At 48.2% G+C, this 15,059-nt stretch overlaps 1 protein-coding gene across 2 annotated transcripts in view; it reads left to right on the top strand.

Moving 5' to 3' along the window:
• The window catches only part of LMBR1L (limb development membrane protein 1 like), a 59,311-nt gene that overhangs the window by 33,775 nt on the left and 10,477 nt on the right, over positions 1 to 15,059 (top strand). For both annotated transcript variants that reach the window (XM_088448615.1, XM_088448692.1), the window contains 6 exons: positions 6,198 to 6,301; positions 7,272 to 7,398; positions 8,153 to 8,221; positions 14,181 to 14,245; positions 14,336 to 14,408; positions 14,500 to 14,583. In XM_088448615.1, the coding sequence (XP_088304741.1) occupies positions 6,198 to 6,301; positions 7,272 to 7,398; positions 8,153 to 8,221; positions 14,181 to 14,245; positions 14,336 to 14,408; positions 14,500 to 14,583 (522 nt within the window). The remainder of the gene's footprint in view (positions 1 to 6,197; positions 6,302 to 7,271; positions 7,399 to 8,152; positions 8,222 to 14,180; positions 14,246 to 14,335; positions 14,409 to 14,499; positions 14,584 to 15,059) is intronic.

Genomic DNA, 15,059 nt, shown 5'->3' with positions numbered 1-15,059 from the left:
TGTCCCCTAGTGGATGAAGGAGAAATATAACAGTGGCTATAGGTGTCTGTTAACTAGGAGCTGGCACTTTAAATTTAGAAAGAGTGACTAACTCCTTCCCCTCTATACCCCCCTACAAGCCAGTCTTCGTATTGTGCCCAAGGGTGCTGGTCTTACTTTGGGCTTCTCCTTACAGGCATAGTTTAGTTTAATATAGTTAAAGAAAATGCGTATACAAGCATTGAGGACATGACAGGCACATACTGCCACTGCCTGTCTGTGACGTTGGAGCTGCTAGGGAACCCTATCGTAGCTGCTTGCGCAAGGGTCCTCTGCTACAGAGACCACTGTTTCTGGGGTTGACCAGGACGCACTGCATGCGGTGCACGTCGCGGTTCCCCATTTGCCTCACCGGCAGCCTTGGCAGTTATTGTGAGTATAGCTTGTCTCCCCGATTAGCGGGGTTGCCAGGCACACAAAACAGCAGTGTTTTTTAACAGGGCAGTCCGCAGAGTGCCATATACAGCCCTGCTCTAGACCTTTAAAACGGGTGCCATAGCGGGGGGGACGGAGCCTATGCAGAGTTCTGCTTATTGCTTGCTCAAAGGTGCCCCGGCGCTTCCAGAAGCAGAGCCGGTGGCCATTTCATGCTGTTGCTAGCTCCGCTGTACAACAGTGCTGAGACTTAAACAGCCTCCCCAGGATTCGTGAGTGCATCAGTGGGGTTTAGGCTAGATAGGTGCACAGTGTAAATATTACTGCTGTGATTATACACAGCGCTCTTGGCACTTTTAACAGCGCTGTTTGGGCGGATGTGGCTCTCTCCCCCCCCCCCCCCCCATCTCTGCCCTTATCTCCTTGCTCTCTATATAATATCTCAATCTCTATTCTTACTGTCCTCTACATTACTGTATTGTTTGTATGACAGTGTTTGTGTACCATGGCTGGAAGGGGATCAAAGGCTTCACAAGAGTCCCTTTTCTTGCAAGAACTGTGCAGAAAAGTTTACTCAGGGACAATCATCTAGCTCCCTGCTGTGTGACAAATGTGATTCAGAGTCTCAGGCTTAAGGATCACCCCAGAGGAACACCCTAAATACAGGAACAGCCTACTTTGGCGGCGCAGTTCACTTCTGTTATGTCACACCTGTCTGCAGAGCTGGAGGTTTTCAGATCTGATGTCTGTTCCTGCCCCCTGAACCATCCTGGGCTTGTTCACTAGCTGAATCAGTGGAGGGGCTCTCAAAAGCCATGACGTCCCGTGTCCCTTCCGCTGGGACTTCCCCACAGATTCCCAATAAGAGGCTGTTACCCACAGTCCTAAAGTTGGGTGACTCTGAGTTTGAGGATATGCCCCCTCTAGAGGAGACGAGTCTCATGATTCTGAGGAGGAACAGGTCCCGGAGGATCCGGAACCTTTGTCCCACGGCATAGAGGCGTTGATTTTAGCAATCCGACAGGTATTAAACATGGAGGAAGTGGACCAAGGTTCTGTTCTCCTGTCTTTCTTTAGTAAAAAGCAAAGAAAAAACTGCCTCCATTCCTGCTTCAGGGAAGCTGGATTCTATCCTCACCTCTGCTTGGTAATACCCGGATAAAAAGTTACAGGTATCCTGTAGACTTTTACCCTCTTATCCATTTCCTACAGACAGCAGGAAGCTATGTGAGACACCACCCTCAGTAGATCCCGCAGTGTCGTCTTTCCAAAACGACTGTTCTGCCAGTACCAGGGGTAATTTTCTTTTAAAGAAGCTTTGGACAGGAAGTTGGAGAACACCCTAAAGTCCATCTACACATTAGCGGGTGTGATTCTACACCCTGCGCTAGTAGGCTGCTGGGCCAAGAAGGTGACTAAAGCCTGGGCTAGACAGCTATCTGAAGTATTAAGAGCAGGACTCCCAGCTGAGGATCTTATTCCTTTAGCAGAACATATCGGGGAGTTGGCTGTTTATCTGGGCGAGGCATCAAGAGAGGTATGCAATCTCGCCTCTAGGTCTTCTGCTCTAGCAGTATCGGCCCGCAAAGCTCTTTGGCTGCGACAGTGGAAGGCTGATGCAGAATCAAAGAGGGCAGTGGAAGCATCTATTCACTGGTGACATCCTGTTTGGACCCAAACTGTATAAGTGGATCTCTCAGGCTACGGGGGGGTAAGTCTACTTATCTCCCCTCAGCTGCTCCGGCTACCCATAAACCACCTTCAAGACCATCCTTTCGGTCGTTTCGTGCCCCAGAAGGATTCAGAGGCCATTCCAGAGGAGGACCTATTATTTCTCGTGGCTCCACAGGTAGGGGTAGAGCCACAGCAACCTCTACACACCAGTACAATAAGCCCTCTGCCAAACCCAGTGCATGACAGGTTTCCCTCTCACTTGGGGGACCCCAGGGTGGGAGCTCATCTTTGAGATTTCAGGGTGATGTGAACACAATCCTGTCCGGACTCCTGGGTCCAGGACCCCATCACCCAGGGGTACAAACGCTATTTCCAGATCCAGCCACCACCTCGGTTTTTCACCACAGGTTTACCAGTTTCCAATGACAGAAGGGTAGTGGATACAAGAAGCTGTAGACAATCTTCTGACCTCTCGAGTGTTTGTTCAGGTCCCCACCTATTAGCTAAAACAGGGGTTGTACTCCAGCTTGTTTGTGGTTCCAAAGCCGGACAGATCAGTCAGACCTATTCTGAACCTGAAGGATCTCAATCCCTACCTGAGAGTATTCAAGTTCAAGATGGAATCCCTTCAATTGGTCATTGCGGGGCTCGAGGAAAATGAGTTTCTGGTGTCTTTGGACATAAAAGATGCTTACCTACACTGACTGACTCACAGACTCCTCATATACGACGTGGGTGGATCCTGAACTTTCCCAAGTCCCATATGCAGCCAACACAGAGGCTTCAATTTCTGGGAATGATTTTGGACACGGTAGGTCAGAAAGTCTTCCTTCCTCAGGAAAAAGCAACTTCCATTCAGGAGATGGTGCGACTGATCTTACAGCATCGACTAGTATCTGTGCACCTGTGCATACGACTTCTCAGGAAGGTGGTTGCTTCCTTCGATACGGCCGTTTCCACTCCAGGCCTTTTCAACTGGAGCTTCTCTCTGTGGTCGGGATCCCATATACCCTCACCAGTGAGTGATTTCTGGCCCCCAGAACTCTGATAGCTCTTCTCTGGGGGCTGAATTCCTCTCACATGTTGGAGGGCAAGAGGTTCAGAGTGTGGAATTGGATTCTCCTCACCAGAGACGCAAGTCTGAGTGGGTGGGGGGCAGTGACTCTAGAGAAATACTTCCAGGGCTGCTGGACTCCACTGGAAACGAGACTGGCCATAAACATCTTAGAATTACAGGCAGTGTTTTATGCTCCTTAACTAGCACATCACCTGTTGCGGGATTAAGCAGTCAATCCAGTCGGATTGACTGCGGCGGTGGCGGTACGGCGGTGGCGTACCTAAACCGCCAGGGCGGCATCAGAAGTTGGGCAGCAATAAAGAAGTAAGCCGAGTTCTACTCTTGGCAAGAAATTTGCAGTGGCAATATCGGCAATATTCATTCCAGGTGTGGAAAATTGGGAGGCCGACTACCTCAGTCAGGATGTTCAACATGGGGAGTGGGCACTCCATCCCCAGGTGTTTCAACAGCTTGTTCAGAGGTGGGGCCTCCCACAAGTTGACCTCATGGCGTCCAGACACAATCATCAACTGCCTCTATACTGCTCTTGAACAAGAGATCCGGAGGCCGTGGCAGTGGATTTGTTTACTCACCATTCCGATTTGTTTACCTTTTTCGGCCGTATCCTCTTCTGAGGCATCAAGAGGTAAAGGGCCACGGTTCTCTTAGTGGCTCCAGATTGGCCCCGAAAAGCTTGGTATTCCAACCTATGTCTACTGCTGATAGACGATCCGTGGCCTCTACCGCTGCGAGAGGAACTCCTGCAACAGGGTCCTTTCGTCTATCCAGACTTAAGGCGTCTACATTTGACGGCGTGGCTGTTGAAAGGGCCATCTTAAGAAAAAAGGGGATCCCATCTACTGTGATCCCTACCATGCTGGGGGCCCGGAAGGACGTCACTTCAAAACAATACCACCGTATTTGGAAGGCTTATGTGATTTGGTGTGAATAGCGGGGATCGCCTCCTACAGCGTTCAAGGTGTCCAGGCTCCTACTTTTCCTGCCAGCAGGATTCTCAGCGGGCCTACGTCTTTGATCCCTGAAGGTCCAGGTTTCAGCGCTGTCCATTTTCTCCCAGCAGAGACTGGCCTTGCTCCCAGATGTTTAGACTTTTCTCCAGGGGGTTATCTGTTTACAATCTCCCTTTATTCTTCCCAAGCCTCTGTGGGATTTGGATCTTGTTCTCTCTTTACTGCAGTCTTCTCTGTTTGAACCGTTAGACTGTTGAGTTGAAGTACCTATCATGGAAAGTGGTTCATCTCTTAGCCCTGGCTTCCGCCAGGCGAGTGTCGGAACTTGGGGCTCTTTCCTGTCGCACCTCCGTACTTGGTATTCCATGCAGATAGGGCTGATCTCCATACGCAGGCGGCATTCGTTCCTGTGGTGGTATCTGCGTTCCACATAAACCAATCTATTGTGGTGCCGGTTATTCCAGAGGACTCTTCAGCTTCCAGATCCCTGGACGTCGTTAGAGCCTTCAGGAGCTACGTGGATAGGACTGCATATCTCAGGAAAACAGATTCCCTGTTTGTCCGGTATTATGTCTCTCGTCCTGGATGGCCGGCTTCCAAGCAGACTATTGCACGCTGGATCTGTCTGGCCATCAGGCAAGCCTATGTGGCCTCCTCAAAGGAACTTCCAGCTTCCATCACGGCACATTCCACGCGCTCTGGTGGGTCCCTCGTGGGTGGCTGCCCACGGGGTTTCAATGGCTCATCTTTGTCGTGCGCACACTTGGTCGGACCGACATACCTTTGTCAAATGTTATAATTTTGATACTGCGAGGCAGAGGCCGCGAATGTATGACCGTGCTGTTCTGCAGGGTTCTCCTCACTCTCCCGCCTGGGATGGTAGATGGGAGCTCTGGGATGTCCCCAGACTCCAGTGTCTCCTAGTGGATGAAGGAGAAAACTGGATTTTGGTACTTACCGATAAATCCTTTTCTCCGATTCCACTGGGGACACTGGAAACCCACCCGGCGCTGTTCCTTCCTGCCATGGTTGATTGTCATTTTAAGTTATGACTGGTTGTTTTCTTTGTTCAACTGTTTATTGCAACCTGTTTAACATGTTATGTGTTTGTCATTATGTGTACTTGCTTCACCTCCTCCTTTGCAGTTTTTCTTTCCAGCTCTCCTCGTTCAGTTTCCTAAGACTGGCTTCTAGAGGGGTATAGAGGGGTAGGAGCTAGTCACTCTTTCTACAGTTAAAGTGCCAGCTCCCGGTTAGCACAAATCTATACCCACTGTTATGAGACTCCAGTATCCCCTGTGGAATCTGAGAGAGGGATTTATCGGTAAGTACCGAAATCCTGTTGTTATGTATATCTGGGTTGTACGAAGGTTTACTCCACCCCTTAATGTAATCTGTATGATATCCTGACAGTTGGGATGCCAGCTGTCAATAGACTGACAGCAGCATCCCGATGCCTCTAATCCCGACAGGGGAACGGTAAGTAATTTTCCCCTGCCCTATTCACCCCCTAACCCTCCTCTCCTGCACCCGAACACTAACCCTCCCTACCCCGCTCCCTAACCCTCCCGGTAGGTACCTAAACCTATCCCTCCCCCCTTAATGCCTAACCCTAAACCCCCCTGTCTGGAGTCTAATGCTAACCTTCCCCCTCCTGCAACCAAACACTAACTTCCCGCTGGTGCCTAAACCTAACCGTCCGCGGCTAACACCTACTCGACCCCGCTATACTTATGATCGGGCTGTCGGGATTCTGGCGTCTGCGTCTTCAGCCATGCCGGCTTTCCGGTGCCGGTCTTTCAACGCTGATCGGGATTCCGGTGTCGGCATCCCGGCCGTAGGTAAATTAACCGCATCCCCTTAAGGGTATGAATTCATGTTTTTTGTTTTTTTTTGTAGCGTATGCATTTATAAAGTGATATATTTAGGCTTTTTGAAACTCTTGAGTAAGTACATAGAGTATCCGGCAGAGAAGTCTGTATTTCACCCCATTCATGCTGCGTTTGATAGTGTCCAACCTCCTATTTAACCCTTTTTTTTTTTTTGTTTTCTTCTTCTTCTTCTTGTGTCCTCTTTTCCAGGCCTGTGGAATCTGGTGTTCCTCTTCTCCAACCTGTCACTAGTGTTCCTGATGCCATTCGCCTATCTCTTCACAGAGGCGGAAGGCTTTGCGGGTTCCAAAAAGGTATGTCCATAAAGATTTTTTTATTAATATATTATGTTTTTTTTAACTGTATTCCTTTTTTTTTTCCCCCTACAGGCAACTTAAAGCCTATACAGGTGGAGTCTCCCATATCCAAAATGCTTGGGACCAGGGGTATTTTGGATATCGGAATATTCCGTATTTTGGAATAATTGCATATCATAATGAAATATCTTAGGTATAGGGCCCAAATCTAAACACAGAATGCATTTATGATTCATATACACCTTATACACATAGCCTGAAGGTAATTTTGGGGCTCAAACAAAGTTTGTGTAGATACATGAAATTAATTTGTATGTCATATACACACAGCCTATAGGTAATTTTTACTTTATTTTTAAACAAAGTTTGTGTACATTGAACCATCAAAAATCAACGGTTTCACTCTGTCATACTAAAAATATTCCGTATTTCGGAATATTTGGATATGGGATACTCAACCTGTACTACACAAAAGATGACCTGTCATATGTTTACACACAGTGGAGACAATTATTTTGTTGCCTGCATTCAGCCTAATATTTAACTATCATCTAGTGACAAAACTATGGCAGGAGGCACACAAATCCTCATGGCTCAGTGGTGGTAGTTCCTACTGAATCAATATTATGTACCCTCTTTGTATTGAAAGTGTTTTCTTTGAGTTGGCAACAAGTAAACATTAAAGGGATGGTCAAATTGTGGGTGATGTGCCACTGAAAATCTATGCAGTTGGGCAACTAGGGAAAAACTAGGGATGTTACTGGCAGCGTTCCAGAACAGTACGTTGCCACCATTGCATTTAAGTGAATCATCCCCTAATGTGACATTTGCGGAACAGGATACTACTCACTTTACCTGTATCCGATACCTTCTAAATCTTACACCAGGATTAGGACTTATTCAGTTTAAATAATTATTGGTTGTATATTTTACCACCTCTCATTATATTCTATTGTCCTATTTGCAGGGAGTCATGTCCAGGGTATATGAGACCTCTGTCGTTCTTCTTCTTCTCACCCTCTTGGTCTTCGGCATTGTGTGGGTGGCATCTGCCATTGTTGATGATGACTCTGCTGGGAGAGAATCTCTTTATGGTACAGTATGCCACTTAGTTATCTGCAATGCCTGCTATAGATAGTTGAAGATAACTGTTTATTTGTCTGGTAGGGACAGATGGATACTGGGGCTGTTATAATGCAAATATAGGATTGCACAAATGGGTTGAGAATAACTATAAAAGCTACTAGTGCTGTAGGAGGTGGGTAGCATTTTGGAGATTCAGGGACAGGATATCTATGGCGAAAATTGGATTTCACACTCTGTATAATACATTCATCCTGGCCTCAAGCACATAAATACCTATTGGAAGCATGTAGCATGTCCACATCTCCACCTGCTGTCAGCAAGTGGTAATACCACTAGTAGTGTTTGGGTGTTCTGCCTTCACTGAACGTCCTATATTAGTCATTCTTGGCTGTGGGTGTGAACATAAATCATTCATTCCAATTAAGAATAAAAAGTATTTGCCATTCCCTCAGATTGTTCTTTGATAATACTATTATAATTGTTTGAATCTCAGTCCTAATGTAAGCTGCATACAGAAATCTTCTGTAATAATGAAATTACAGTGCAAGTATGGATAATGTAGTTAGGGTGAATGTGGAGGAAGGACCAGCAATTTGAGAAACCATAAGCTTAGATTTGTGGGGTGGGGGGAGCATGAGGTTGTCTTGTCAGATTTGGGCACGTCTAGTTATTCATTTGTCTGCCTGTGTGAGGGCGGCATAGACTTTAGTGGAGGGGAGGCCACTGAAGGATGCTGTTATAACTGTATTATTTCTCTTTCAGACCTCTGGGAATACTACCTACCATACCTGTACTCTGGCATCTCTTTCTTTGGAGTCCTCCTCCTGTTATGTAAGTTTCATGTTAGCGTGCAGTTATAGCATCCTGCCACACAAGGGCGCCAAAAGCACATAAATTATTTCCCACGGGGCAGCAGCACTGCACATGAAACAATGGCTTTATTCAGTAATAATATAGGACTTAGTGCGGCACATACATATTTAGCAGGTCATAATCATTTTAGAGATCTACCTAAAAGCATGATTTATTATAGCAACATGTAATTTTATTAATTGGTTATGTGCTCAGGCCATATGTGTGGAAAAGACGCACATGAAGTGTCCTCACCTGCATGTGTAGAGTCGAGCACCACCAAGATGCGTCCACCTTTACAGCAGAAGCATCTGCTGCAGGCGTAGTTTAGAGATGACCTAGAGATTCGGCCTGACAGTGTAGTAGTAAATGCTACAGTTGCATTGCTTTTAGTTACACAATAAAATAATGTAGTGAAGTATCAACCATGAGACAGTAGTGCCTGGAAAGTGTTATTAATCAATGCGAATTGAATAAAATACAAACAGCTGTTTCTACATCAGGGTCCATAGGGTATCCACAGGATACCTTGGGGTATAGGTGATGACGTCAGGCATCGGGCACCATAGAGTTAAGTTTTCAGCCTCCCAGGATGCACTAGGGTCCCCCTCCTATATCCCGCCCCCGAGCCAAGGCATCTCAGTTTCGTTGGTGCCCGGCTCGGAGTCGGAGCACATGCTTAGAGGGGTGCTAAGAATGGCTGCATATCTGGGAGTACAGCATGGACAGTCACTGCTGACGTCCATGCTGTCTCCCCTACACGCCGCCGGTACCAGAACGCCGGTACTGATCCGGGGATGCTGGTAAGCATCTGGGGTCACGGCTAGCGGTGACCCCAGATGTTTTGGACCATGGCCGGATTCAAGGGGCAGCAGGTAAGCAGCGGGGTCCCGCGGTGGGTCCCTGCTGAACACATGGTCCAAAGTCCCCAGGCAGGGGGCTCCCTGGGGACTGGCTGCAGCGTGGAGCCTGGTAACTAACCTGCGCTTCCACTACCCCCCTGGGACAGTGGACCGCAGCTGAGCGGTAGCGCTGCGGCGTCCCAGGGGTTAATTGCATGCCAGGGGAGCGCGCCTTCCCTGTACACAGCCGGCGCCTCCCCCGCTGCACACAGCCCTTTCTGCGCTGCCGATTGGCCCTGTGGCAGCGCTCCTCCCCCAGGCCGGCCTCCTCTCTGCTCCTCGGTGGCCATCTTTGTATGGTGAACGCTGCTGACTGTGGCACCGCGGTCTGGGTCCCCCGGCATACCTCTCCTCCGTTGAAACAGGTCTGTGTATGCAGCGCTGTGTCCTACCAGGCTCTGTGTCTGCGTAGTTGAGGATCAGCGCTGATAGTGCAGGGATTAATTTCTTCTGCATTGTATGTGACTTCTGCTAGCATCTGCTGCCTGTACTTTCATTTTCTACTGTCAGCCATTTTACTGTCCCTGCTCTTCCTCTGCTAAAGCCCTTGCGATGCGATGATTGCAGGGTGGTTCTCCCACTATACTAACGAGTATCAGTGAGAGGGGTCACAACTTACCATCATGTCTGAGAGTGAATTTCCTCTCCAGCTTATGTGTACTAAGTGCAACGTACCAATAGCTGAGGCGGAGGGGCTATGTCGGCAGTGTTATTTATTGGCGCGGCCAATTACTGTCACGGCTCCGGTACAGGAACCTCCCTGGGCTTGTTTCGCTAAAGCGCCTACAACCCTAGTGGGCCAGTTAGCTCCGCCACCTGCGTTTTCCCAGATGGGATTGTCCCAGCAGTCAGTGGTGTCGTCACCCATGCAGGGGTTCCCGAGACAACTGATGGTACCCCACAGTCTCCCTATTTCCCCTCCTCAGGTTTCACAGGAGCCTGCGTGGGTTAATTCACTGACAAATTCGGTACAGCATTTGTCGGACGTGTTACAAGGGGAGTCTGTGTTGCGGCCTGTGGCATCTGTCTGCTCCTTATGAGGATGACGACGTGACGTCCGATGATGATGAGATTCTGGATCTATCTGCCCAAGAACCTCTCTGTACTAAAGAGTCGGACGCTAAGTCCAAGGTTTATATTCCTGGTCTTATTAGGCCAGTCCGCACGGCTTTAGCTATTGAGGATGACGATCCTCCGGTGTCCAAGTCCAAATATGCCTTTTTTAAGGATATTAAGGGTGACGCCACAGTGTTTCCTCTTTCGGGTCAGTTAGTAGACCATTTAGAGGAGGTGTGGAAACACCCTGGTAAACGGTATCAGCCTCAGAGGCGCTTAGCTGTGGCTTATCTGTTTGCGGACAATTATTTTTCTAAGTGGTAATCCCCTCCACAAGTGGATTCTCATGTGACACGCCTGGTCCGAAGTGCCACCTTGCCCATGCCCTCCATGTCCTCCTTGAAGGATGCTATGGACCGCAAGGTGGAGATCTGCCTAAAGTCCATTTATTACCTCGCGTGGGGGGGGCATCCAGACCGGCTATGGCCGTATGTTGGGTAGCCAGAGCTATGGAGCGCTGGGCTGATAGTTTGGAGGCGTCTTTGGATTCTGACTGTTCGGCTGAACAAGCCGAGTTGGTAGGCAATCTCCGGTATTCGGCCACTTACATCAATGAAGCGGCCTTGGATATCAGTATCCTCACGTCTCGGATTTCTTCGGCAGCTGTTGCTGGTCGTCGCACCTTATGGTTGCGATCTTGGAAGGCGGACGCTGATTCCAAAAAGGGCTTAGAAGCTTTGCCTTTTAATGGAGAAGTCCTATTTGGTCCGGATCTGGACAAAATTGTAGACACGCTGGCGGCAGCCAAATCTGCATGTCTCCCGTCTGCTGCGGTCCCTTCAAGTTCGGGTATGTCGTCCTTTTGGCCTTACAGGGCCCAGGGTAGGCCTAAAGCAGTCTTTTCTCCGACAGGCTGGGCCCAAGAAATCGGCCAAGCCCAGGAAACAGGCCTGGAGTACCAGACGTCCGGCCCCTAAGTCAGATGACAAACCTGCGGCCTGACGGTCCGGGCCTCCTCTTTGGGGGATCCCAAAGTGGGAGGCCGCCTGCTGCAGTTCGCCCAGTGTTGGTCGATAACCACAACAGACAATTGGGTTCACGAGGTGGTTTCTTTCAGCACAGGCCCCCATCCCAATTCTTCACCACGAGTCTTCCATTGTACCGGAACAAAGCCTTGGAACTGCGGAAGGTTTTGCACACTATGCTCCAGGCTGGAGTTATAGTGCCTATACCATTCTCCCAGAGGGGCCAGGGTTTCTATTCCAATCTATTTTTGGTGCAGAAACCCAATGGGTCGTACCGTCCGATTCTCAACCTCAAAGCCCTCAACAAGTTCTTGCGGGTGCCACGGTTGAAGATGGAGACCCTACGGTCCATCATTCTGGCGCTGGAACCTGGGGATTACATCGTGTCATTGGACATACAGGACGCTTACATGCATGTCCCTATTCTTTTGCGCCATCAGCAGTTCCTTAGGTTTGCAATCCGCAACGATCACTTTCAGTTCCGGGCGTTACCTTTTGGCCTGGCGACAGCACCACGTGTGTTCACCAAGGTCATGGCGGCTTACCTGCGGCTGCAGGGAGTCCGCATGTTGCCGTACCTAGACGACCTTCTGTTGGTGGATCTCCAGAGCTCCTTCTACGACACTTGTACCTGACGATTGCAGTACTGCAATGTCACGGCTGGTTAATAAGCTGGCAAAAGTCCACCCTGATCCCGTCTCAGAGGATTTTCCACCTCGGAGCCTTATTGGACTCCAGACAGCAGAGGATCTTTGTGACGGCGGAAAAGATCTCTGCCTTACAGTTGAGGGTGCGCAGTTGTCTGCAGAGTCGCCGAGTATCTCTGCACTCGGCGATGAGGTTACTGGGCTACATGGTGTCAGTGTTCGACATGTTGGAATATGCCCAGTTTCACTCCAGACCTCTGCAGCAATTGATCCTGTCCAAATGGAATGGACTGCCTCAGAGTCTCAAGTCCCAGACAATGGTGCTTACTCCGGAGGTTCGCCTGTCTCTAGCCTGGTGGTTGCAGACGACCCACCTCAACAAGGGTCGTCCATTTTGGGTGGCGACCTGGGTCCTGTTAACAACGGACACCAGCCTTCGGGGCTGGGGAGCTGTCACGGGTCCACGCTTGTCCACAACGAGGAAATCGTTGTGCCGGCTTTTAACTCACCTGACCTTTCAGTGGGTGAGGCCACTTTGGACGTTGTGCGGGCCTTAAGGATTTATGTTGACCACACTTCTTCGTTTAGGAAGTCGGACGCCTTGTTTGTCCTCTATGGCTTCCTTAAAAAGGGTTGGCCTGCTTCAAAGCAAACTTTGGCAGGTTGGAATCGTATGGCAATTTCAGAAGCTTATCTTTATGAAGGCCTTCCGGTTCCATCCTCTGTGAGGGCTCATTCCACTAGGTCTGTGGGTCCTTCGTGGGCAGCTCGACGTGGTGCCTCTGCAGTCCAGTTCTGCAAGGCTACCACGTGGTCCTCTGTCCATACCTTTGTGAGGTATTACACTTTTGACACCTTTGCCTCTCAGGATGCTTCCTTCGGGCGGCGGATTCTCCTTTCAGCACAGAAGCGTCCCCACCCTTAAAGGATACTGCTTTGGGACATCCCCAAGGTATCCTGTGGATACCCTGTGGACCCTGATGTAGAAAATATGAGATATGGTAAGAACTTACCTTTGTTATCTCTATTTCTACGAAGTCCATAGGGTTCCACAGGTCTCCCGCCCTGTCGCACCGATTCTGCAGATGGGCTTTACTCTGGTCACCGGTTTTTCCGTCTCCCTCTGGTGAGAATGTGATTCTTGTGTGTGTCCAGATCTTTCTTTTCTCTCTTCCTTCTCCTCCGGCCTATGGCTTGGTACGTAACTGAGATGCCTTGGGTCGGGGGCAGGGTATAGGAGGGGGACCCTAGTGCATCCTGGGAGGCTGAAAACTTAACTCTATGGTGCCCGATGCCTGACGTCATCACCTATACCCCAAGGTATCCTGTGGAACCCTATGGACTTCGTAGAAATAGAGATAACAAAGGTAAGTTCTTACCATATCTCATATTTTATGCATTCCTGTAGTATTCTAAATGCAACTGTCAAATAAGTAATGAGAACAGACAGATACTGCTTAATAATATACAGTTTGGGGTGTGTTCAATTAGACGCGTCAGACCTATTCAATTAGCGGTGATTACCAGCTCATGGAGGTAAAGTCCCTGGAAAAAACACCAAATCAGCCTCGCACACGTGAAAAAAAAAACCCATTGACTCCACGGTTTACGCGGAATCGGCGTGTTTCTGTGCATGAGTCACAATTTTTTTATTTTTTTTTGTCGACGCAGGATAGAGGCTATTGAGTAACCTTTCCCCGCGCTGCAGTGATTTTGGCCGGGAATTAGTTGTGGGGTAAACCTAGCGGCTGATTGAATACTGCTTATATCCGCTAATAATTTAAGTATGATCAGCTGGAGAGGTCCATACACCAATCACAAATGGCTAGAAAGCACTGCTGGTAACCGTTATCAATGTTGCACCAGACCCCACAAGAGGTACATTACCTAATCTGCTGTGCATTCACGTCTTGTCGCAGTTTGGTGAATACGTACTTGGCCAAGACTAGCCCGCCCCTCATCCTTCTCCCCAAGCATAAGGAGACAGAACTGTGCTCAAAATAAATACCAAACAAATGTCCAACTCTCCGCATGTGCATTCATATATGTAGGTGAACGGATAGCCTCTCTGTAGTCACAAATGTAATAATTGCTTACACAGATAAGCCGTGAAACTCCAACTCCTACAGTGCTAAATTACTGTTTTCTTTTTAACTAACTTTTTTGGGGTGATCTGTAGATGTGATAAGCCACACCTGGAGAGATGTTGTCTTGTCATCCCTTTGTGTGAGCCTCCTTGCTGTCTTACTTTATTGCTTTATTGTTTATGGCACAGTAGCTGATTTCTGTTTGCTTTGACCCTTTGCAGTGTGCACTCCCTTGGGCCTGTCCCGGATGTTCTCAGTCACTGGAAAGCTGCTGGTCAAACCTCGGGTAGGAATTACTTAAAATTATGTCACTGTGATTTTATTTACTATAAATTGCAGTTAGTGACCAATTTTCTTTCTGTTTTTCCTTCTTCAGCTACTGGAGAACTTGGAGGAGCATCTGAGCTGTACCGCATTTGAGGAAGCGGCAATATCCCGTAAAATCTCCAGTAAGTGACACCTGAGCTGTGGTGCAAGTATCCTCCTGGGATGTGCTCTCATGTTACCTTCCTTACCATCTTCTGTGGTTTCCATTAACAGCTAAGGCATCCTGCTGGCTGAACCTGAACATGGAGGCGCTACAGAAAAGACTCATAGCTATAAAGAGCCAGAGAATTACATTAGGTGAGAACCCACTTACTGAATTGCTATATATACATATTTACAGAACAAATAAATTCATTAACTGATTTTTACAAAGTTATGTAATTTGGAGTCACATTTTTAAGATGCGTACACACGGGATGACTTTTGTCAACGATATGAACGATAACGATATTGTTAGATCGTTCTATCATTTACTTTTTTGCACTGAACGACCAACGATGCGTGTGGCCGTATGGACGATAACGATATCTGAGGTCAACCGTATAGGCTGGCCAACTTGCTCAATATATGAATTCTTCATCATTTAGATACTGTCAGAAATCGTTCATCGTTCATAAAATCGCTCATAATCATTGATTAAATCGTTCAACAATATCGTTCAATTTTAAATGGAGGAAATCGTTCAACAATATCAATCGAGCAAGTCGTCTCGTGTGTACGCAGCTTTAGAGTCAAATTTTTTTTTTTTTTAAAGTTTATCGGGATATTCTGTA

Source organism: Taudactylus pleione, unplaced genomic scaffold (genome assembly GCF_031769625.1).
Source record: "Taudactylus pleione unplaced genomic scaffold, aTauple2 ptg000005l, whole genome shotgun sequence".
NCBI lineage: Eukaryota > Metazoa > Chordata > Amphibia > Anura > Myobatrachidae > Taudactylus > Taudactylus pleione.
This window is presented reverse-complemented; position numbering and strand designations above follow the sequence as displayed.